Raw genomic sequence first — 25,466 nt, forward strand, 5'->3', positions numbered from 1 at the left:
TTTTATTAAAAAATTTATAATTGGTTATAATGAATTGTTGTATTTTCAACTTTTATATAGATGTATAAATAAAAAAAATTAATTAATATCGGTCAAATTACAAATAATAGTTATGTCCTATTATCCACCTAGCATCTCCGTACGACTGACTATACGAGGAAGGTCTATTTTGTCTTTATAAACTCATTGAATGATCTAAAGCAAGTGGACGAGCCTAACTCCACTAGGAAGTTGGACCCTTGGATGATTCAATGGACTATTTTTCTCTTAAAGATTCTTTAATGCCAATAGTTTTCATCCAATCCGGCCAATAGCTCCCTATCTCAATTCTCCATTGGTGAAATTTTCTACATAATTGGATTTAATTTTGTGAGCGCGCGCGCGTGTGTGTGTGTGTGTGTGTGTTAGGGAGCTATTGGCCAGATTGGATGAATTATATATATGTGTGTGTGTGTGTTAAGATTGAAACTTAAATCTAACTCAATGTCAAAGTTTAAGGAAGAAAATTATCTAAATTCATATATACAACTCTTGAAAACTTAATACAGTTGATGTAGAACATCTAACACGTCTCCTCGCCCTCATGAATGAACAATTGGATCGTAAAGTTTACAAGATATTGTCAGGTGAGTCATAAGATAGTCAAACACATAACGGTGAGTTTTCGTTCTGATACCATATTAAGATTGAGACTTGGACTTAACTCAACCATAATATATATTGGCAAAAACTTATGTGAGACGGTCTCACGGGTCGTATTTGTGAGATGGATCTCTTATTTGTGTCACCCATAAAAAAGTATTACTTTTTAGGCTAAGACTATTACTTTTTATTGTGAATATGGGTAGGGTCGACCCGTCTCACAGATTATGATCCGTGAGACGGTCTCACATGAGACACACTTATATATATTTATATATGTGTGTGTGTGTGTATGTATGCGCAGAGACTGATGTATGTAAGGGCTATACTGGGCTAGCCCATCCCACTTTTTTTATTTATTTATACTTGAGATATAATTTCAGCTCATCCACCAATGTCCTAATCCAGCCCAGCCCATTTCCACGGTAAGACCAAATTTAAGGTTTTTCAGACAAGCTCACCATTGCGAGATCTCTTCATTGAGAATTGTTCTTCCAAAGATTCAACACATAAATAATAATAATTGCTTGTTCTGCCTAATAATTCTTGTTATTTATCATTCATTTATTTATAACGCTCGTTATTTATTAAGTAAACTACGCAATTTTCCCATAAAATTCTTCTCGCGCAAAGTTTGATCAAACGACAATTCTCAGTCTTAGAGATAAATAATTTTGAATTATGATGTGGATCTTGAAATTATTATGGTTATTTTATTATTTATGATGATAAATAAAAGTTGAATTTTCTCCAAAATGTTCAATTAGAAGTTAGATTATTGTGTGAATATTTCTCATGAATGAATCAAATAAGAGATCCGTCTCATAAAATATCACATGTAAGACCGTCTCATATGAGTTTTTATCGTGTTATAATCATAAAGATACAAAAGCAATGGAAGAACATTGATTGGCCTACTTTTTGTTCGTTAGAGAATATACGCAATATCAAAATAGAACACCATCCAGAGTATTACTACTATTAATAGAAAACGACGCAATCCCCGTAGAAAGGTAAACATAAAATAAATTGATATGCTTTCTTCTTTCTATATTTCCGTCTTCATAAAATATACACTGCCTATCTCTATGCATTAAATGGATATCCTTAGAACATGTCTTTTCATCACATAGATCATATAATCTTTATACCATAAATTTAAACATGAAAGACTTAGAAATTAAAAGGTGGGTTCTTATATTATATAGTATAGAATCGAACGTATGTTGAAATCAAATTATAGATGAAAATCATAATTTGAAATTTATGATTTTATCTTAAATTATCCAGAAATTAGATTCATAAATGAACATGTACCTCAATCCACACTAAGTCTTAATCCTATAAATATTTATGGTTTGGTCTTTCGGATCAACACATTTTTCTTGAGAGTCTGTCAGATTATCTTACGCACTCTGACTATTAACATGATATAATATATAATATATTTTTCGTGTGACCTAGGACCATGACCCCTTATTTATATGTTGTGTTTTCTATTTAAGTTAATCAATCAAATAAAAAAGTCAATCAGTCTTTAAGTATTAAGGTATACATACACCTTACAAGATAAATTAAAGTGTAAATAACTAGAAGCCTTATTTAAATCATTTTTAACGAGTTATCTTATTTGACAATCTATAATATATAATTATTTACATGTAAGCTCAATGTTGGATTAACGATCCAACAAATGTTTTCCACGCCGTAAAAAATTATAGCGGAAGATAATTATGTAACTCAAATATTTTAAATTTTATATTAGCTAAAGTGTCGTGTTTGGATCATTCTTCCAACAAAGTCAATTATTGCTCCTAATAATCACTCCCAAATGGTACAATAACTTACATTTAACTAGAATCAAATAGTTAATCTTTTAACTTTGAAATTAATTGTAAGATCGAATATTATTGTTTATCATCAATTATAATTAGAGATAAGGAAATAATTAAAATATTTTTTAAAAAAAATTTGTGAATCATTAATAGTAATACCATAGTGGACCATCTGGATATATAATTTCAAATAAGTAATATTTTTATTTTATATTATTTTCCTTCAATAATATAATGAATGAGAGATACACTACATTTTATAGATCGAAAATAAGATAGATCAATTTTTTTTTGTCATTTGTTAGATTTTATATAACAAAATATACATATTATATCCAAATATCATAATTAGTTCTCTTTATGTTGGAAAATTTGGGTTTTGATCCAATTAATATTCGATAATTAATTAATTGATATCTCATGCCCAATAAAATTGAGGTAAAAACTTGTGTGAGACGGTCTCACGGGTCAAATTTGTGAGACGGGTCTCTTATTTGGGTTATCCATGAAAAAGTATAATTTTTTATGCTAAGAGTATTACTTTTTATTGTGAATATGGGTAGGATTGACCCGTCTCACAGATTAATATCCGTGAGACGGTCTCACATGAGACCCACTCTAAAAGTGAACATTAATTTGAACATGGAAAGCTTCGTTTCGATTGGATGTTTTTTTAATACTGATTTACTAAAAATCAATTTTGAATAAAAGAGAAATTAATTATTAAATTTAGTTATTTTTTGTTATTTCCACTCCACTTGTGAATAAATTTTACTTATTAAGTGAAATGTAAAATAACATAAAATAGAGTACAAATATCATTACTTAATATTAAACATGCATCAATGCTATTTTCGTTGTCCTCAAATGGATGTCAGAATTGATAGAATAGGTATACATTTGCAATAATCATGAGTTTGATCCTCATACCAATATTTTTGAGAGTGGAGTTGTCAAACTGGTCGGGCTAAACTGGACGGGACGAGGTGGGTGGACCACAAGCTTGTTCGGATGGAAAAATGCCAACCCAACACAACCCACCAAAAAAATAAAAAGAATACATAAAAAATTATAAATAATATAAATATTTCAAAATTAATCAATTATATGTAAGTTACTATAAATAATATAAATATATCAAAACTTATCAACAATATATAAATAATTATAATAACATAAATTTTTAAAATTTGTCCACCATACATGAACTATTAGAAATTAATATTTAAAAAAAATTTGTATCTCAACTCGCCCATGCCATGACTCGCTTCTAAACAGGCCGTCAAAATCGCAACCCAACTCGTCCTTTTTTTAGTGGTCGGACCAACCCAAATAGACTACTCTACTTGTCGTAGATGGTTTGCACAACGTGGTTTATCTGTCTTGTACGGTTTGTTTCTTACATTAGCTCTGTAATTCGTCAGCGCACATCGAAAGATAAATAAGCCTATTTTTTTCCAAAAAAATTTAAGCTACAGTCTCAAGTGAAATATTTTTATCAAATAAATGTATATTTACATATTATTTTATACGTTATATATGCAACTTTATCTATGTATTTTTATTTATTCATTTTGAGTAAGGAATGAGAGATTGTTACAAGTGGTTTTTTCTCTCAAATTCGAGAGAGAAAATGCCACTTGACCAAGGTGTCAAAGGCAACCTAACTTGATCCCATGATACTTTCATTTGAAAAATCTACAGGGATATGTGTTTGGTTTTTGGTTAGTTTTAATTCTAAAATCCAGGAACTTAATTTCTTGTGGTAAATTATATTATCACCTTTTGTAAAAATTTAAAAATATGAAAAACCCTCGATATCAAATCAATTGTATTTAAACCTCCTGTTTTAAAAATCAGACATAAAACCACTTACGAATGAGGTAAATGTGCGTTGAAGAGAAATATTATTTCCATTTTTAATTAATTTTATTGATTTAAATTATTTCCCTAAAATCATGTTTCCTTGTTGATCCAATTGAGTTTATTATTTAATATGATTTTGTCTTTCTTAGATAATGAGATAATCATTCAATTATATTCAACGATATGTTATTTATTGATGAGATATGATAATGGTATTTCAAAAGAGTTTATTCATAATAAAACTCTTATCTTTCCTTGTAAAATAGGTTTCCTTATGGAGTGAAACTCTACGTCTATAAATAAGAGACCAAGGACATCATGGAGTGGTTCTTCTTCTTCCTTCCGGTCGCACATTCAGAAATTCAGAGAAAACTCTTATTCGAGAAACGTGCTGTGTAGAGGGTGATAGAGTGCTGCTGCGAATGTTGAGAACATCTGTGGGCAACATCTGAGAAGAAGTTGGCCGAATATTGTTTTCTTGTGGATCTGTTTTTTTCCACACGTTTTGCTTTCTTATTTCGTTTTATTCTAGTTATTTGTTTTAGAAAGCATTTATTTTCTCAACTTGTTGAGGAAATTGATTTTAGTCTTAATCACTAGTGATAGGTTTTTGTGTAAACGGTTACGTTTTCTAGTGATTAATTTTTGACATAAGGCACCACACAAGTATTTATACTTGTGCATATTTAATCTTGCACATCTATTTATTTCAAGTCAATTTGTGTTATAAAAATTAATTTTCCGCTGCATGTAGATGTTGTCCGAGATGTTGTAACATATGGTATAACATTTAATTCTGACAAAACACAAATTTACTATTCTTGATCTTATTCTGATATTTTCACTATTTTGGATATCTGTCGGACAAAATAATCATAACATAAATGTTGTTAATATTTGGTTAAATGTACTTGATTTCTTAAAAATATAGACATATTAGCCTATTCATTTTTTTTAAAAAAATATTTTATGTCTTTTAAACTTTTCAGAGGGAGTCTGATAAAATTAGCCATAATTTCCTATTTGCAATATTTATTGTTGATTATAAAGATTTCTCTCCATGTCAATTTGCAACGAGTTTCTTTATGCCTTATATAATGTTTTTTAGGTTTTAAAATTTTATTTACATATCAATTTAGATTTATCACTATCTTATAAGTTCAATGTCACAAAAAGAAGTTAGGTTTTACTTAGATTGATAGATTTGTTTTGGAGTTAGATATTTGATTTGAGAACGATATTTTGAGATATGAATTTAAAATGACATTAATATTAGGTATATTTGAAATCCGTCAAATTACTATTAAAATTGCATATCTTGATATGAATTAGATTTGAAATTTACTTCGATTTTGTCTCTCTAAGCAAGTCAAAAAAATTGAAATTCATTATATAAAATCCATCAATCGTAGTACAACTTTAAATCATTATTGTAAGTACCACAAATTCATAGGGTTTTTCCAATTTAACATCGAAAGTGAGATTAATAAAAGTGTACAAATTCACTAGAGAGATAGTTTTACGAATATTTTTTGCACTGGGGAAGATTTTCCGTAACTTAGCATTGGAATTTTTTTTACTTCATGTGCTCTACTTAAGTTTTTCTAGCTATGGTAAAGAACATGCAAGAATTTTATTTTATTTTTATCTCTTTTAGGTTTTTTTGGTATTAAATACTATTGGTGTATTAATGTTTTCTCGTATCCAAAGACGCAGTAGAATTTAAAATTTTTATAAATATTTTGTCATACAAAATCTCTTTGATGTTGCATGGATTATAAACATGCATAGTGTGCTTACTAGATTACCTTCAAGTGAATAATATTTTGGACTCCAACTATTCTGAGATTAGTAGAAATAACTCTTCTTGTAATTATCCACAAATAATAAACTTGAAATTCATTTCTTCAATCTCCAATATCATGTCCAAGACTGTAATCTCTATTCATTCTTTAGTTTGCGTTAGAAAAAAATCTAAATGATATTTTGTATTGAGACACAAAAGACAGAAGACAATGACAACGGATGCGGCAATCTTTGAGTGTCGGCCTAACGGTAAGGCGAGGGGCGGCTCCTTTGAGAGAGAGTATAGAAGATTATTTGCTTTGATTTTAAGAAATTTTGTGTCGTCTAAGTCAAAACTCTAGCGAATCCAATTAGGATTCTAACTAGTTGCATAGTCCCATTACGAATCCTACTAGTTACATGATGCAACTAGGATTCTAACCAGTTACATAGTCCAACTAGGACTCTTACTAAGTTGGGGATTTACTAAGACACTCCAAGCTCATTGACCATAAAACCCATGATTTTTGTTTAATCATAATCCTGATGGATTATTAGATATTATTGATTTGACAAGTTTAAATAGATTGTCATAATGATTCTGTCAAATTTTTTGACTGTTGAGTCAAAAGTCAACCTTCCACTTACTCTATATTTAGTAGACGTTAATTTTGGAACATTTTCACATAAGTTAGGCATGTGCACTCTCCGTATTGTTTTAGCAGTCGCGGACTCTCAAAACAACCAAATATGGAATTTGTTCATACACTCATTTATAAGCTAAAACATTTGAACACATCAAAGTCCAATCACCGAATTCGACTATTTGAATTTGATTATCTCAACGAGAAAAAAAATAGTACTTGTGTGATTCTCAATAGTTCATAGATACAACTAGTCACAGGTTCACAACTCATTGTGGTTCGAGATAACACGTGTCTCTTATATGAGCTTGCCTTGATAGGCCATATTCTATGCATTATGCATAAATACATTGATCATAAGAATATCCAAATTCATTTTTAATTGCATCCATCGAATTATAGTGAGACTGTCTTGTAAAATCGCTCCATGATTATTTAGATATTACTGGTAGGGTCTGCAAGAACCAATCAATTATGGTTAACGTACATTATAATATCTTCATCTCATATATCATGTTCAAAATATGCAATCATTATTTCATTGAGGGGTTGCATATAAATTCGACAATAATGAGATATGTCTTTGAATATAAATAGTGGCTTCACATGTGAAACAAGGGAGCCTCTTTAACCTAATGCACATATCATACTCTGGCCATAGATTCTATGAACTATTATCTCATCAGATGACATATGACATCCCTGCTTGTAGGCGAACCGGTGAATTTGCTACTGCAATGCATTGACTCTTACTTGTGTCACGACTAATTTATCCATTTGATGACCTAATGGAGTCGATAAAAGAGTCAAAGTACATCACTAACATGTAAAGCCTCAGTATTGTAAATTGGCCGCAATGACTAATAGTGTACAACCATAACAACGAACATATTAATTCAATGAATGATAACCACTTGAAAAGTTTTAGGTAGGTTGTTTACTGAAATCATCAAGTGAGCACACACATGTATTTTCGAATATCTCTGTGTCTTTAGAAATGAAACATGGTAAATAACATTCCAGATACTAGTCTCGATCTCTAGTGATCTTTATCCTTCTTTTAGCGTGCCGAATTGACTAAGAATTTGTTTAGAATATACAATAACTTAAATATGTGTTTCATGATTACAACCTTATATTTATTGTACTATAGTATATTCAAAGCCTTTATCTATGCTCCTTGTATGAGTATACAGATAAAATAATGTCATAATAGATATAAATTATATTAAAATAAATATTGTTATATTACTCATAAGTCAATAAAATCCTCAAATCATAAATTAGCTTGTATGACATGTACTCTAACAAATACATATTGTATCTTGACTCGAAGTCGATCGAGAGTTTTTTGGACTCGAGTCCAACATCAAAATTAATTGAGCCCTTTGTGCAATAGCTTGCATTTCTTCAACGAGAGCTTTTAAAAACTAAATTTGTGAAGTATATATTCAAATATAAAAGACCAATGACATATTATATTCAAAGTTGCCATTTTTTTTCCGACAAGAAAAAACTTTTGATCAATTCAAGAAGACAAAATGGATATCAAGAAATACCCACATAATCATCCGACTTTCATGAATTTTTTTGAGAAAAATATAATTAAGATGATAAAACTTACATCCGAAAAAAAAAATTCGGAAATTATTTCCAAGTTTCAAATAAATTTTTAGATTGTTCCAAAATCAAGAGGATTAAACTAAATTCACAAGGAGCGAGACTTATGTGAGATCGTCTCACGGATTTTAATCTGTGAGACGGGTCAACACTACCCATATTCACAATAAAAAGTAATACTCTTAGCATAAAAAGTAATACTTTTTGATGGATGACCCAAATAGAGACTCGTCTCATAAAATACGACTCGTGAAACCGTCTCACACAAGTTTTTATCATTCACAAATAGTTTCTTCACTCTCTCCTTCACAAGTTTCTTGAGACTTTCAGAAATAACATTGAATTCACAATGATAAAATATTTCTTTGGATCGCCCCCAAAATTGGGCACGAGGCAGCTCCCTCTTTATCCAATTGAATTAATACTTATTTAATAACTATTTGTCTTTATTTTGGCAACAAGTTTGCGAGAGAGGAATTGTATGTTGACATGTGATATAGTTTGATTTGTTGATAAATAAATATTATAAATTAAAATTCATAACCATCTTTTAAAAAAAAAAAAAAAAAGAAGATAAGTGTCTAATTTCAAATAGTATTAAAAGTTTCGAAAATTTTAAAATTAAGTAACATCGATATTTATCCCAAAACATAAGGTAAAAAATCTATTTTACCAAGAATAAATATATATATATATATATATATATATATATATATATCACTTTATATATATAATATTTATGTTGTTGTTATTATTATTATTATTATTATTATTATTATTATTATTATTATTATTTTATAGTGGATATAAATCACAAATATACCCGCTGTCTTTAAATTAACATAAAGTTGAATTGATTAAATACCTTATCCACATGAAAAAAATGCTATCACAAAAACTAATTATAAATGTCGGTTTCTCTAACTAGATAATAAAGTTATTCTATACTTAATACAATTACAAATATTTTTATGTTCATGCTATACGGTCTTACGAGTCGTATTTGTGAGACGGGTCTCTTATCTGGGTTATCAATGAAAAAGTATTATTTTTTATGCTAAGAGTATTACTTTTTATCGTGAATATGAGTAGGGTTGACCCGCCTCACTGATTAAGATCCGTGAGACGGTATCAAATAAGACTCACTCCTTTTTGATTCAAGACAAATTAATTATATATAGTTAAAAATTATGATAAAATTATATTATTTTACATATTAGTATACTAAGTTTTTTTTAGTAGAAAGGATAAAATTCGAACCTTAGCCTAATCTAAAGACAACAGATGAAACCAATTTGGCTATAAATTCGGTTTCGATTAATATACTATGTTGACGCAATGTGTTTGCATCACGAGTACTATTATCTTCGGTTAATGACTCGTAATTTTAACTTCTGATATTATTTTAACGAAAAAATATATTATAGATTAATTTTTTAAATATTTTCCGTTTTGTATATTATGCTTTCTATTAATTATTTTTCTTCACTTCAGAATAAGTAATGAAATATATAATTATTATTACTAGAAATTTAAATTATATGTGATTCTTTGTATATTATTAAGTTTGCATGGTTGCTATAAAATCAAGAATCTTTGTTAAGATAAAATGAAGTTGCTTGTAATAATAATACAAATCTGACGCTCTTTGGGCAATAGTAGTTTGAAAACCAAACCCTAAAGGGGTCCTCGTAAGAAAAATTCGCCGTCAGATTGATCTTCTCTCTTTATAAGTTCTTGTGGCCCTCTCTTTCATCACTCTGCTATGTACACAAAGCCTCACCCAACTCCCTTGTGGGTTCAGCTGAATTTTTGTTCTTTGTTTCAATTGGAACACTGTGATTGCTGCTTTTCTTGAAACTTGAAGCGAGAAAATATGAGCTCTTGCTTTGTGATTGATTGTTTTGTTTTCCCGGCCTTGAATCTGTGGTGAAAGTAAGTAGTTCCTGCGTGGTTGAGCTGCGTCAAGCTTTGATGATCTTGGTTTCTTCTTCGAGAGTGGAGTTTTTCGTGAGTCTTGAATGTGAAAGACTGGATTTTTATGAGATTAAAGATTCGATGTTTTAATTTGTGCTCGTGGGGTTTTTTTATTCGTTTTATTGTTCGATTAATGGAATTTTCTGTTTTGATTGCTTTCTAGGTTGTACGATGCCGGCTTCAGCTTAAAGTCAGTCTCTGCCTTTCGTGGGATGAAGAAGTGAACAATTTGGGTTTTCGATCTGTGAATAAGTATGTTATCTGATATGGGTAGGAGACCAATGCTAGAAAACAATGAAAGTTCCTTTGGTGATGATTTGGAGAAGGAGTTGGGCTTGTTGCTTCGTGAACAGCGGAGACAGGAGGTGGATGACCGTGAAAGGGAGCTGAGTTTGTATAGGAGTGGATCAGCTCCGCCTACTGTTGAGGGCTCTTTGAGTGCCGTTGGTGGGCTGTTCAACCATGATGTTGGTGGTGGAGGCCATTCATCTTTTGCTGACTTTGATAGAATTAAAGATGGTGATGGTTTCATGTCCGACGAGGAACTCAGGTCTGATCCTGCTTATTTATCTTATTATTACACAAACGTCAACTTGAACCCGAGGCTGCCGCCTCCTATGATGTCCAAAGAAGATTGGCGGTTTGCACAGAGGTTGCAAGGTGGGAATTCTGCAATTGGGGATAGGAGGAAGGTGCATAGTAGGAATGACAGTGGGAGTGGTGGGAGGTATTTGTTTTCAAATCCACCAGGGTTCAATTCAAAGAAGCTAGAGGATGAGAGTGAGAAGGAAAAACTGCAGGGTGCTGTGGAGTGGGGTGGGGATGGACTAATTGGTTTGCCTGGATTAGGACTTGGTAACAAGCAGAAGAGTATCGCTGAGATGTTTCAAGTGAGTTACTAGAATTTGGTGGCCTTTTTAATACCAGGACCCCAGGCGGAGATTCATGTTTTATTGTGATGTTTGGTGTGCTGATAGTTGGAAATACTAACTTCCTAGATTTTTATGCTTGAAGATTTTCTGGATATTCTATCGTCAACCATGTGAATGTGCTATGTTTTCCCTATTCTCAACTACTTATTTAATTTATTTACAAGGGATATGCTTTGTTTTCATTGAGATGATGTAAATCCAGAGATGAATGAGTGACTGGACGGAGTAGGACTGGCTATTGACAGAATATGAATTCTTATTTTTTACACGTTCATTTATGTGTTTGCATTAAATACTTGAGATAAGTTAGTTTGATCTAATTAAAGAGTTTGGAGTCTTCCGTTTTTTTCGGATTATATAGTTCATTGTTATTTTTGCCATTAATCGCAACCAGATTTGCATAGGCATGGTGAATGAAATACTGTTTTTATGATAGTGTATTTTTACATCTGAAAATTAACTTTTCAAGCTACGTAACATTATATTAGTTTCACTTTCCAGTTGGTTGATCATCGTACTATATTTGTAGCACTTGTCCATCAAACATATTTGCTGCAGTAGTCCAAACTTTTTGCGGTTTGAATTTAATTCTTTTGGCTCGTTTTTCATTTTCATGTTTCCTACTGTTGTGATGGCTGATTTAGAAATCGCTTGCTTAAACAAATAAAATGTTTTGTTTGCAAGAACTTGTTAGATCCTGCTGTCAATAGCTTGTACATTCTCCATTTCAGTAGCCATGGATGTGAATCACCAAGTGATGCATTTTCAAATTCATGTTCATTTTTTGACTTGATGGACTTGAATGCTACAATTTTTCTCTGGCATTTTTATGTATGAATCTTTAATACGCAGATGCCCGTACATTTTCGGGTTCCTCCAATATGGCAGGATTACTAGTCCGCAACATGTTTTGATTTGATGTTGCTTTTTGTGATTCCAAATTATGCTCTCCCTCCTCTGTCCCTTTACGTTTTCTTTGATTAAAGTACGTGATATCTTTGTAGGATGACTTGACCCGCACTACTCCAGTTTCTGGGCACCTTTCACGCCCAGCTAGCAGGAATGCATTTGATGAGAATTCAGTGGAGGCCGAGTTAGCTCATTTGCGTCGTGATTTGACATCGTTAGACCCTATGCGCAATAGTTTAAATATTCAGGGGTCATCTGCTTCACAACATTCTGGACCTCCTGCGTCCTATTCTTATGCTGCAGCTCTTGGGGCATCCTTATCAAGAAGCTCTACTCCTGATCCTCAACGCATTACAAGAGCTCCTAGTCCCTGCCTAACTCCTATTGGAGGAGGTAGGGTGAGCAATTCTGAAAAAAGAAATATCAGTAGTCCAAACTCTTTTAATGGTGTATCTTCTCACACGAATGAATCTGCAGATCTAGTTGCTGCTTTATCTGGCATGAATCTTTCAAATGGTGTAATAGACGAGGAGAACAATTTCTCATCTCGAATGAACGAAGTTGTTGCAGATCATAAAAATTACCCTTTTAATCTTCAGGGTGGCCCGAATAGCATGAATCAGCGTGCTTATGCCAAGAAACCTGAAACTGGGCAATTTAATATGTCTTCTGTTCCCCAGTCGGGTAAAATGACCAATTATGAAACTGGTCTTAACAATGGTGGTGGGTCAGATCTCAGTAACACTTCGCTTCATACTGAGCTGCAGAAAAATGGTGTTCCTTCCAATACCTCATATGGGAAAGGATCTTCCAATACTGGAGTTAATGGTGGGGTTGGTGTGCATTCTCCGTATCAGCACTTGGGCAGCCCAAATTCATCATTCTCGAATTATGGAATCAGTGGCTATCCTATGAGTCCAATTTCAGGCCAGCTGGGAAGCTCTAGTTATCCTCCTTTGTTTGAGAATGCTGCTGCAGCAGCTGCTGCTGCTATGGCTGTACCAGGGTTAGACTCTAGGATTCTTGGAGGATCGAATCTTAATGCTGCCACCAGTGAGCAGAACCTTGGCAGAATGGGAAATCAAATGGCAGGGAGTGCGCTGCAAGCACCTTTTGTTGACCCTTTGTATCTGCAATACTTGAGGACAGCTGAATATGCTGCTGCACAAGCTGGAGCTCTTAATGATCCCTCTTTGGATAGGAACTACATGGGTAATTCCTACATAGACCTTCTCCAAAAGGCTTATCTTGGCAATTTGGTAGCTCCACAGAAATCACAGTATGGTGCCTCCTTAGGTGGCAAGAACAGCGGTTCTAGTCCTCATGGCTATTATGGAAATCCAGCGTTTGGGATTGGATTGTCATATCCTGGAAGTCCCCTGGCAAACCCCATGATCCCTAATTCTCCTGGAGGACCTGGGAGCCCTATGAGGCATGGTGAGTTCAACACGAGATTTGCTGGTGGGATGAGGAATGTTGCTGGGGGTATAATGAATCCATGGCACTTGGATAACATGGACACTAGGTTTGCTTCGTCTCTACTGGAGGAGTTTAAGAGCAACAAAGCCAAATGCTTCGAACTTTCTGAGATTGTTGGTCATGTTGTTGAGTTCAGGTACAAGTTTTTGATTGAATAGCCTCGAATTATTAATTTCATTCATATCTGCATTTTTCAATGCGTCAATCTTTATGACCATGATTAGTGCGGATCAATACGGGAGCCGGTTCATACAGCAAAAGCTTGAAACTGCCACAACTGAAGAAAAAAACATGGTTTTCCAGGAAATTTTTCCTGAATCTCTTACACTGATGACTGATGTTTTCGGTAACTATGTAATCCAAAAGGTACCAGTCCATGTTTATTCATACAGTTGATGATTTTTGTTCTACTTTAGTCATCACAGCTGGTGCTTGGACTTCGTTAATTCATATAATCTGCTAATATTACGGTCTTCCCAGTTTTTTGAGCATGGAATGGCAACCCAAAGAAGAGAATTGGCTTGCAAGCTTTTTGGACATGTTCTTACCTTGAGCCTTCAAATGTATGGTTGTCGGGTGATACAGAAGGTCATTCAGAATTCCCTGTCTTTAACAATTATTGCTCCTGAAAATCTATATCTAATTATTCTGTGGTTAATTATTGAATCCCAAGACACGACATGGAAGTAAAAGCAGTTCTGTATCATTTATGGCCAATTCTTAGTTTCTTTGCTGTATATTTTTTGTAAGCATGTCATGGCTAATTGAAACGTAACGTTGTCTGATTATTAAGGCAATTGAGGTCGTCGATGTGGATCAGAAGATAAAGATGGTTGGAGAGCTAGATGGGAACGTGATGCGATGTGTACGAGATCAAAATGGGAATCATGTCATTCAGAAATGCATTGAGTGTGTTCCAGAGGAGCACATTCAGTTTATTGTGTCTACGTTTTTTGACCAAGTGGTAACCCTCGCGACACATCCATATGGATGTCGAGTGATACAGGTTAGATTATTGTGGCATGTTTTGAATTTTATGCTTTCACCTTATTAAGTAGCTTAAGTGTGTAGATTGAGGTACACATTCTATTTGGCAGCGTGTTCTGGAGCATTGCAGTGATGAAAATACCCAAAGAATAGTGATGGACGAGATTCTGGGATCTGTAAGCATGTTGGCACAGGATCAGTATGGCAATTATGTTGTTCAGGTTCATGAATCTTCTATGAATTTGGAAATCCATGTGAATTTTCATAGACTATTTACATAAAATTTATGTTCTTATCTTGTATCTGTATCTTTTTGTGTCTGAAGTATTTATTTGTGTTACTGTTCGATTTTACCTTTTATCCCCTCCTAACCAAGGACAGGCAAAAATAATGTTGACTGAAGAAGAAATAAAAATTTAATTAGTAATTTATGTCTAATGAGTTTGGATGGGCAATCTATTAGCTTATATTCATGCTCTAATATTGCACTCTCGCTGCTGGTAGATACATGTATTTGCTCCTTTTTTTAATCACAGTTCACAAAAATTAGTTTTTGTAATCTAATAGCATGTGCTGGAGCATGGAAAACCACTCGAGCGATCGACCATAATTCAGGAACTGGCTGGAAATATAGTTCAAATGAGCCAGCAGAAGTTTGCGTCAAATGTTGTTGAGAAATGCTTGACTTTTGGAGATCAAAACGAACGCCAACTGTTGGTGAACGAGATGCTGGGAACAACAGATGAAAATGAGCCTCTTCAGGTACTAGTTTTAGTTTCTCCAAATTTAATTTCAGTGAGTCAAGTCAGTCAACCATAAGTCTGAGAGTATTTCTCACTTTTCACAGCATGGTTTTATGATAATGATGTTTGAAGGGGTTTGAGATTGTATTTTTGTGGTAGTTCCTTGGTTTGGGAACTGAGAAAGATATAACCGCGTGTAGTTATAAACTTATAATTAGTTGACAATTTGTTGGCTTGGATAAAATTGTACGCCTTAGTGTACCAAATATTTGTTAAGTGTTTAGATCTGTAATATATTTTCCTTCTATAGAAGTTATTTGTCCTGCGAATACTAATTATATTGGTATATGGATGTCCAATTAATAAGCAAAAATATCCTCAGGCTGTAAAGATTGTCAAGTCTTAGTTTTGTTTTTGTTTATGTTTTTAAAAAGTTATTAAAAGCCCAATTTAAAAGATGGAATGTAATTTTTTAAAGTCCAATAAGAAATGAGATTTGTTGGCTTGCTCTTAACACATCAAATTTCATCTTCATCTGCGATCTAGAGTGAGAACTTCACGAGGGTGATATTTAGGGGTGGGAAAAATACCGAAATTACCGAAAAATAATCATACCGTACCGACATTTTTTTAGGTATACCACATTTTTTCGGTATATCGAATTTTTTTTCGGTATCATTATGGTATTGTTGTGAATTTTTTCCATAGAAAAATTTCGGAATTTCGGTATCGGTACCGGTATGAATTTTTGATATCGATATTTTTGCCACGATATACCGAAAATCCACCCCTAGTGATATTACGTCTGAAGAAGAAGAGGATGACCACAGTGATGATATTGAATTTGTGTCCATTGACAAAGAATTTGAAAATTTTGGAGAAGTTAAGTAAATATATGATATTCTATTAGTTGTATGATTTTGAACGCATTTTAAATTTGATGTTACTGTATTTGAGTTATAGTATTTAATTTATTATGTTGTGATCCAGCCTAGGCAATGGTTTGGCGCCCGACTAACACCTGACGAATTTTAGAATCTTGCATGATTGAAAATTAACATACTGAAAATCATAATAATCAATCCATAAATTGATAAAATGTAAACAAAACAAATATTGATATAAAAGAAGAGAAGATTCTTACCAAAGGAGAGGGCAGAGAAGGGCGCGCTTAAAAGTGCGATTTCTCACTATGCAGAAGTTAAAAAAAAGTGAGCACTTTTCTCTCAAGTGCAATTAAGCACGCGTTACGCTTTGGGTTGAAGCATTCACTTCTGAGAGCTCCAAAGTGCAGGCCTAGTGCTCGTGGTGCTTTGTGCTTAAGCGCAGAAGTGAGCGCATTTGACATCTATGTTTTCAATAATAATTTTCATCTCCGGATAGATGCATAGATGGTTTTCTTGGTGGAGATGATGAAGATGTACGGAAAGGGGGGAAAATAATTCAAAATATCAAATGTTTGCTTTAAAAAAAGGCTTTTCAGTAATGTTTTCAAATGTTAGCGATAGAAGCGACGATAGAACCACCTTCTGTTCAACTTTTTCTGTCATTTGTTGGTGGCGAGGAAAGGAAGTTGGGAAGGAATAAACGGGAAATCTGTCGGTCTGATGACCACTTTTTTTATTGCTAAACAATTAAATTTGAAGGTAATTGATGGTAGTCACACCGGAATGTTTTTTTCTTGGTGGGGATACGCGCTATATGTGCCGATGAGGAGTGTTATCACTTTGTTTCTTGTCTGTGATTCTAATAATAGTAAGGAAAATATACCACCTTCTTCTGTTTTTCTATAATCTTATGCTAAACCACATATTGTGAATGTTGTGATATTTGTGCAAATTGGTAGTTAAATGAAGTTGTGTTTAGTTGCTATATTTTTATTATACGAAGTAAATACGTTCTTTGTAAGTTTGCTTGTTTTACGTCTATTTTATATATGATTACAACCATAAAACTGTCAAATGATTATGCTATTTGATGTGCTATAAATCATGGGCTTCTTAGTAGGGATTATGATTATGAAAGCGATGAAAAATAAATCGTCAATCTAATTAGTGAGAATCGAGAGAGTCAGATATTTTTCCTGTGCAAGAATGGCGGGTTTTTAGGTGTCGGCATGTCGCTAGTCTGAGGTATATCCAATGTTTTCGTGAGAAAAGGCAGGTTTTTCTGGTGATTGTTTACGATATTCTTATCCAAATCCTTATTTTTACTAGTCATTTTTTTTTCTCTATTACCAGGCTATGATTTTTACTTGTCATTCTTTTTTCTCTATTACCAGGCTATGATGAAAGATCAGTTCGCAAATTATGTTGTACAGAAAGTTCTCGAAACTTGTAGTGATCAAGAGCGTGAACATATCATGTCAAGAATAAGAGTACATTTGAATGCATTGAAGAAGTATACATATGGGAAGCACATCGTAGCCCGTGTAGAGAAACTAGTTGCTGCTGGGGGTATGCATGCATAACCTAACTTTTAATATATTTTTTTGATTTTTTTCCTTAAAAAACAATTTGGTTGATCAACTTAAATTCTCTGGTACTCCAAACATGATCTCTTTCTCACATTTTCAGAGGACTAAAAGATTGCTGCTTCTTCAAGCTATTGTTACATGAGAATTTTTTTTGGAAGTGAATGTATGGGGAGCAATTCCTTCCGACCCCAAAAAAAATAAACTAATAGATGTATGCATTCTGATGGACAAGCTTTTTCTAAATATACCCTTTTATAATAAGAGTTGATGTTTGGTAATGTTGTAATAATTTTTAGAGCGATTGAAATGTCAAAATCAAGAAGCTAAAAATAGTGCCTTAAAGGGCTTATTATAGCTTACAAGCGCTTCTGTGTAAAAAATTAAAAATAAGTGTTTTTTTTACTGTTATTCTCAAGTGTAAAACTGCTATTGTGTTTTTACCTCAAACATGCATAATAAAAATCTGAACTTGATAAATTTGTATTCTATGTTAAGTCTTGTCCGCCGAATTCAAAATCTGGCGACTTTTTTTCCTGATTTTTTAATGATCTGACTTTACTGTATTCCTGTCGACTTTTACCACTATGAAATGAACTCTGGCCTTGTTTGTTCTTACAGAGAGGAGAATTGCTGCACAGTCGGCGTATCCGGCTTAAAAATGTCGTAGGGAAGAACTTTGTTGTACAGCTAACCGAGGCTAGTTTGAGCTACCTCTCTCGTCTTTCTTTCGAGATGGTATGATGTGATTGCAAATAAAGTTAATGCCTGTACTAAAAATGTACATTGTTTAGTTCGTAAGTTTATATACATAGAGTCTAGCAAGCTGAGGCTCAGATGTCTAATATTCCTGATGCCCCGTAGAAGAGTTACAAATGCTGAGGGTGTAATATATATAAAAAAGGTGAGGTAGTTTACAGTGCGCTACGTTACTGTACAAAAACATTAAATTGGTTTTCTAGGTTTAAGGCCGAGCGATGCCGTGTATGGTACGTACTACAACAATTTTCTTACTTGGCCAAAGTATATGTCAAGCCCTTCAAATTTCTCTATTATATATTTCATTGCTTAGTATTAAAACCTCAGTGTGCATGTTTATTCTGATATAATGTGTTCTTGTGTGGCTTCTGGGGAGTTTGGTATTTTGGATCCGTACTTGTGTGGAAGTTGACCTATTCTAGATGGTGGCTTTTCTCCACTGGGAATCTGGATATTGTTGTTAAGAATTCATTTTAATCCCACTACTCTAAAACAACTGCCGAAAAGGGATTTGTGAATCTGAAATCAAAATGTACATAATTTGTTTTGCATGTGAACACAATAATGTTGCATGGAATGTTATCATTGTAGTGATCCATTGTTTCTTGTTTCTTGAAACTGTATGTGGTGCCCTAAACTCCGGGATTGAAGGTCATTCGGGCTGCTCCGGCGTGGGGCTGAGTCCAACAATATTGTCTTCAGCAGCGGCAGAATCAATTTTTTTGTTTATTGTGGGAGAGGGGAGGGGGCAGAAACGGACCATTTTGTATAGGAAATCACCTGGTTTTAAGAAATGTTTTCACAAATCAGAACATCTTGCCTGTTCCTGCACATTTTCTCAGAAATCTGAGAAAGAGCACCTCTATAGATGCCCTTGTGCATGTTTCCATGAATTCTCAAGACAACTTGACTGAATCAATAAATAGAACCGAATGTTTTTTCAAATATTGCCAAACCTATCTTCATTTCTTTCAAGAATCAGTCTTGGGCAGTTTGGAATCTAGTGCACAAGCTTGTCAGAGGATGGAAAGTTTTTCAATCTTCAGTATGCTATGTACTTGGCTAGTTTCAGTGCCTCCCAAACGGACTGGATAAGCAATGTCTGGAATATATTAAAGATTGAAAAACAAAAGGTCGAAGTCATTTGGTCACGAAATGAGTAAAATCTCCTTCAACGTAGGCTCCTACTTGATTTTAATCCAATGAAGTATGAAATAAACCAAAAAAAAAAACTTTTAGGATTAAGTAGAACTGACATAACATCTCAAATTCCAGTCAGCAGTGTATCCTTGGTTCATAGCTCTTGGAGACCTTCCTAATAAGATGGAATCAAAGAGTTTTCTTAACGTAAGCTCACATCTCCTTGATTCTCAGTGGCACTCACATTTCTGTTGATAACATATTACAGAGTGAATGGTTAGACTTCAGAGTAAAGGAGAAAACTTAATACTTTAAGTCTTTTAACGAAGAAGTAGAAGTTTACACATGTGGTTATAGTTTCATCGTTAACTAGTAACTCATTAAGTTCTAACTCATTGTTGATGCAAGTGCCAATATCCTTATTAAGGGCACAAAAAGGGCACAACTGTTCCGAATACCACGCGTAAGACCTCGCCTCATCGAAGCAAGATCTTCGGAAGCACAAGATTCTAAAATGTAGATGCAAACCGAAAATTATGTCAGGCACAAGAAGTAAGATATGCTATATGATTGTCATATTGGTGAACAAAGGAGAAAAAAATGAATGGTTGTTGCATTGCAATTTACTTTGATTTCACATTATCTCACAAAGGATGAACAATCAAACAAAAGATACTTAGTTCACGCTACTTAATGGAAACAAATATACCGAAACCAAACCCTAAAAAATCTCTGCAAAATATTTTCAATCTGCTGCAACTGCATCATTATCATCATCGCCTTCTTTCATCTTCTGCCCGAATCCCCTAGGCCCGGCTCTAGCTCTGACTCCAATTTTCCTCCTCTTACCATTTTTCTTCTTCTGAGCAGCTTCTTCTTTCTCAAACTTCTCCCTCTCCCTCTTCTGCAAGAAATCTGTCACAGCTATGTAGATGATCTGACAACCACAAACCATCCATCCATTCATTCAGAAATTAAAACACAATACACTTGCCAAGATGAAAACTTTTGACCAAAACAAGTGAAATTCAACAACAATATCGTAAGATCTTGGAAGTGAAAATCGTACCCCTATTGTAAGAACGGTTAAGCCAACGAAGGCGACAAAAAGAAGACCTGATACGACGGTGGAAACTCCATCACCGCTCGTGGGAACTATTTCTTCAGGAATAGCATCTGGGATTGCTTCTGAAAGAGAGAAGATCCCACCAGTTGCGCAGAGTCTCCAACTTTTGTTGGGTTTTTGACAAACCGCGTTTGGAAAACTGAGGTTATGGGATCTTCTTCTCGAAGAATGGTTAGTTGGAGATTCAAGTGCAGAGGTTAACAATGGAGAAAACGAGCACTTTGGTGAGATGAATTGAAGAGATTTATGGTCGAGAATGAGAGAGAGTGGAGTTGGAGATAACGGTGCGGCTAATGCGGCCATGTTCACTTCCACTAGTAATGCTTCCACATTCCCTTCTCGCTGGCTGTGGCGATGGGCTTGTTTTCTTCTATTTTTTACGAGGGATAAGTTCATTTTTCGGGAAATTTGGGTTCAGTCTCCAGCCGTCATTTTTTTTTGTGTTCAGTCCTTAGGTACTTTTTTAGTACAACATTTCCACATGAAGTGTACCACATTTTGTATGATATAGTACCACAATTTTGTGGGTAGGGAGTGAACTCAAAGAAATATTTTGATTAGAGATTTTTCACCAACTTCCCCTATTGGATAATCCATTTTAAATTTTAAGCTCCATAAATAATTAGTGCATGAAGTCTTTATTTTTAAAAAATAGCAATTGACAATAGATAGGGGGAATTAAAAAAATTATTTGATTACGTATTAGAATGATTGTAAGTAAATTATCGTAAATTAAATTAGTTATGTATGTTAATTTGTTCAAGTTTTCTTTTTTTTTAAAAAAAAAACTTAAACTTTTAGGACTAGTTATTTTCATTTGAACTTAAATCTGAAACAAAAAAATTATATATGTAACTTTGGTAACGAACTTATAACAACAATTCTTGGAATGCCGTGGACATTCTTGATTGGTGCTGAGCTAACTATACTTCCTTTTTCCATAGGAATGGGTGCACTCTGAATTGGTAGGTGAGAATCCAATGCCTCGAAAACCTAAGGGCGCTTGCTGCTTTACCAAAATGTACAGCTGGTGGTAATGGTGCAACATAAATATTTTAAACCACACTGCAGTTCAAGCACCACGATTCGATCGCTCTATCATACAAAAACAATTATTACACCCACAAAGGGGCATTCACAAAGTTTACTAGAAATAGTGGATAAATAAATTCAAATAAAATATTTTCTAACAAAAAAACTCCAATAAATTAACAAAATTTATTACATAATTATTTTATATAAATGTAATTAGTGTGTGCGTATATATATATTGATACTCACGGGAAATTTAGGGTCCGATCCCAACGAGCGTCACTAGTTCAGACGTGAGCTTTAAGATGACCCTGAGCCTGAAATCAAGAAAAAGACCGTTAAGAGGGGGCCAGGAGGGTGTCCTGGCGTAGCCCCTCTGACGCGCAAGTCAGTGACTGAGGATATATGGGGGGAGCAGCTAAGGGCGCTGCTGAAAACAATATAGTGAATTGAATGCCTGAACTGAACACTCAAACCTGGTATTTATAGGAGAATACCTGGGCCCTTGATGGGCTTGTCTTTCATTTGGGCTTGGGATGGGCCAGGGGTAGCGGGCCCATCCACGAGGTATCACCAGTCTCCCCCTCCCGAGTCGAACTGAATCGCAGGTTCGAAGTTCGATTAGTCGTGCTGTCCTCGGGTTACCGGGTGCGAGTTTTGCATTATCTTCCAGCCATTCGTCAGTCCCCAAAAATTTGGAAACAAATCAAATCGTAATCCTAGCACCGCTTCATCATCACCTCACCATCACCTCGCTCAAGCACAGCCCTCGCCGCCTGCACGCCAGCCCCAGCAGCGTGCGTTCGCCCTTGCGCGCCTCGCCCTCGCCCGCCGAGCGTCTGCTCGCCGCGCGCCCGAGCGCCACACGCTCGCCCAGCTCGCCCCATCGCCTTCGCCACGCCTGCTCGCCCGCGCCCCGCAGCTCGCCCGCCACTCCCGCTCGCCCGAGCACCCGCTCGCCCCTCGCCTGCCGCTCTCGCCCTCGCCTGCCGCTCTCGCCCTCGCCCGCCGCTCTCGCTCGCCCGAGCGCCGGCTCGCCCGAGCACCAGCTCGCCCCTCGCCTGCCGCTCTCGCTCGCCCGCCGCTCTCGCTCGCCCGAGCGCCTGCTCGCCCGAGCACCAGCTCCCCCCTCGCCTGCCACTCTCGCCCTTGCCTGGGCACCAGCTCGCCCCTCGCCTGCCGCTCTCGCCCTCGCCCGCCGCTCCAGCTCGCCCGAGCACCAGCTCGCCGCTCTCGCCCTCGCCCTCGCCCTCGCCGGAGCACCAGCTCGCCCCTCGCCTGCCGCTCTCGCCATCGCCCGCCGCTCCGGCTCGCCCGATCGCCAGCTCGCCCTCGCCCGCCTAGCGTCTCCTCGCCGCGCGCCGGAGCGCCACATGCTCGCCCAGCTCCCGAGCACCAGCTCGCCCCATCGCCTTCGCCACGCCACGCCACGCCACGCCAATACGTTGAGAAATTTGATATATTCCCTTGCGGATGGTTGTGTGATTTCTGAAAAAATTATGGGGGCGTTGCCCCCACACCCCCGTAAACTCTACTCCCCAGCATCTTTCGTTATCGATTAACCAAATAAATTTTTTTCCTCCCAAACTCTGCTCCTCTGCTAGGCAATGCCTTAGCAGGAAAATTTCATTCTCCTCCTCCACTCTGCTCCTCTGCTAGGCGACGCCATAGCAGGAAAATAACAATTCACCACCTCCACCCTCTAACTCCTCTGCTAAGCCGGGTCTTAGCAGGAAAATAAAAACTCAAGATCTCAAACCTCTAACTCCTCTGCTAGGTGACACCATAGCAGGAAGATAAAATTCAATGCGCCCACCCTCTAACTCCTCTGCTAGGCGATGCCTTAGCAGGAGAATAAAATTCAACTCCTCCATCTAACTCCTCTGCTAGGTGACGCCTTAGCAGGAAAATAAAATCAACACCTCCACCCTCTAACTCCTCTGCCAAGCCGGGCCTTAGCAGGAAAATAAAAATTCAACATCCTCACCCTCTTACTCCTCTACTAGGTGACGCCTTAGCAGGAAAATAAAATTCAACTCCTCCATCTAACTCCTCTGCTAGGTGACGCCTTAGCAGGAAAATAAAATCAACACCTCCACCCTCTAACTCCTCTGCCAAGCCGAGCCTTAGCAGGAAAATAAAAATTCAACATCCTCACCCTCTTACTCCTCTGCTATGTGACGCCTTAGCAGGAAAATAAATTCAACACCTCCACCTTCTAACTCATCTGCTAAGCCGGGCCTTATCTGCTCCTCTGATAGGCGATGCCTTAGCAGGAAAATAAAGATTCTCCACCCTCACCCCCTAACTCCTCTGCTAGGCAACACCTTAGCAGGAAAATAAAGATTCTCCACCCTCACTCTCTAACTCCTCTGCTAGGCAGCACCTTAGCAGGAAAATAAAGATTCTCCACCCTCACTCTCTAACTCCTCTGCTAGGCGACGCCTTAGCAGGAAATAAAAATTCTCCACCCTGACCCTCTAACTCCTCTGCTAGGTGATACTTAGCAGGAAAATAAAATTTCTCTTGCACCTCAACTCTACTCCTCTGCTAGGCGATGCCTTAGCAGGAAAATAAAATCTTTCTTCCAACCCAACTCTGCTCCTCTGCTAGGCGATGCCTTAGCAGGAAAATAAAGATTCTCCACCCTCACCCCCTAACTCCTCTGCTAGGCAGCACCTTAGCAGGAAAATAAAGATTCTCCACCCTTCTCTGCTCCTCTGCTAGGCGATGCCTTAGCAGGAAAATAAAATATTTCTTCCACCCCAACTCTGCTCCTCTGATAGGCGATGCCTTAGCAGGAAAATAAAGATTCTCCACCCTCACCCCCTAACTCCTCTGCTAGGCGACGCCTTAGCAGGAAAATAAAAATTCTCCACCCTGACCCTCTAACTCCTCTGCTAGGTGATACTTAGCAGGAAAATAAAATTTTTGCTCCTCTCCCGACTGCTCCTCTGCTAGACGATGTCTTAGCAGGAAAATAAAATTTATTTCATCCTCACAATACAACAACATCCATGAACTTAATATAAGAACTTGGTTTTATTGAATTCCAACTGATTACATAGGAAAATGCAAAGATGAAATACATTAACAATAAATTCAAGAGTAATATTTTCTGAGGTGGTAAGCATTTCCGAGCCTCTTTAGAGCCTTTCCTGGCGCATTCTCTAACTTTCATCTTTGCTCCTCTTGTACCTCAATAGGACAAAGTTATCCACTTCTTCCTTTCCCAATCATGTTAAGCTCCACACGTGATGTTTTTCCCTCCCCCCTCACTACCCCTTCATAACACCGACGCGCGACTTTTTGGTCCCCGCACAAGACTCCAACTCCTTTTCCCACAGGAAACTTAAGCTTCTGATGATAGGTGGAAGCTACGGCTCTGAAATTCTTCAGGGCTGGCCGTCCTAGAATTCCATTATACGCTGAAAAAGTATCCACCAGGGTGAACGCTATCATCTTTGTTACACGCCGAGGATCAGTTCCCAAGGATAGGGGAAGCACAATCTGACCC

General features: G+C 36.1%; 2 protein-coding genes across 3 annotated transcripts; one reads left to right on the forward strand and one right to left on the reverse strand.

The window, feature by feature from the left end:
• The first annotated feature begins 10,014 nt into the window (after positions 1–10,014).
• On the forward strand, positions 10,015–18,949 carry LOC140834067 (pumilio homolog 2-like). Of its 2 annotated transcripts, none has more exons than XM_073198685.1 (10): positions 10,015–10,415; positions 10,533–11,259; positions 12,306–13,825; positions 13,914–14,055; positions 14,170–14,277; positions 14,483–14,695; positions 14,787–14,897; positions 15,244–15,438; positions 17,701–17,875; positions 18,514–18,949. In XM_073198685.1, the coding sequence occupies exons 2-10, from the start codon at positions 10,624–10,626 to the stop codon at positions 18,549–18,551; spliced, it is 3,138 nt and encodes a 1,045-aa protein (XP_073054786.1). In that variant the 5' UTR covers positions 10,015–10,415; positions 10,533–10,623; the 3' UTR covers positions 18,552–18,949. The 2 variants fall into 2 exon arrangements, with proteins under 2 accessions (XP_073054786.1, XP_073054787.1); XM_073198686.1 differs by having other exon boundaries at positions 10,015–10,327.
• Positions 18,950–20,384: 1,435 nt separating this feature from the next.
• Positions 20,385–21,297, reverse strand: LOC140834068 (uncharacterized). The gene is made up of 2 exons (XM_073198687.1): positions 20,861–21,297; positions 20,385–20,728 (listed from the first exon to the last, which is right to left on the reverse strand). Exons 1-2 carry the CDS (start codon positions 21,218–21,220, stop codon positions 20,537–20,539), a joined length of 552 nt encoding a protein of 183 aa, XP_073054788.1. The 5' UTR covers positions 21,221–21,297; the 3' UTR covers positions 20,385–20,536.
• Positions 21,298–25,466: the final 4,169 nt, after the last annotated feature.

Source organism: Primulina eburnea, chromosome 6 (assembly GCF_022965805.1).
Source record: "Primulina eburnea isolate SZY01 chromosome 6, ASM2296580v1, whole genome shotgun sequence".
Lineage (NCBI taxonomy): Eukaryota > Viridiplantae > Streptophyta > Magnoliopsida > Lamiales > Gesneriaceae > Primulina > Primulina eburnea.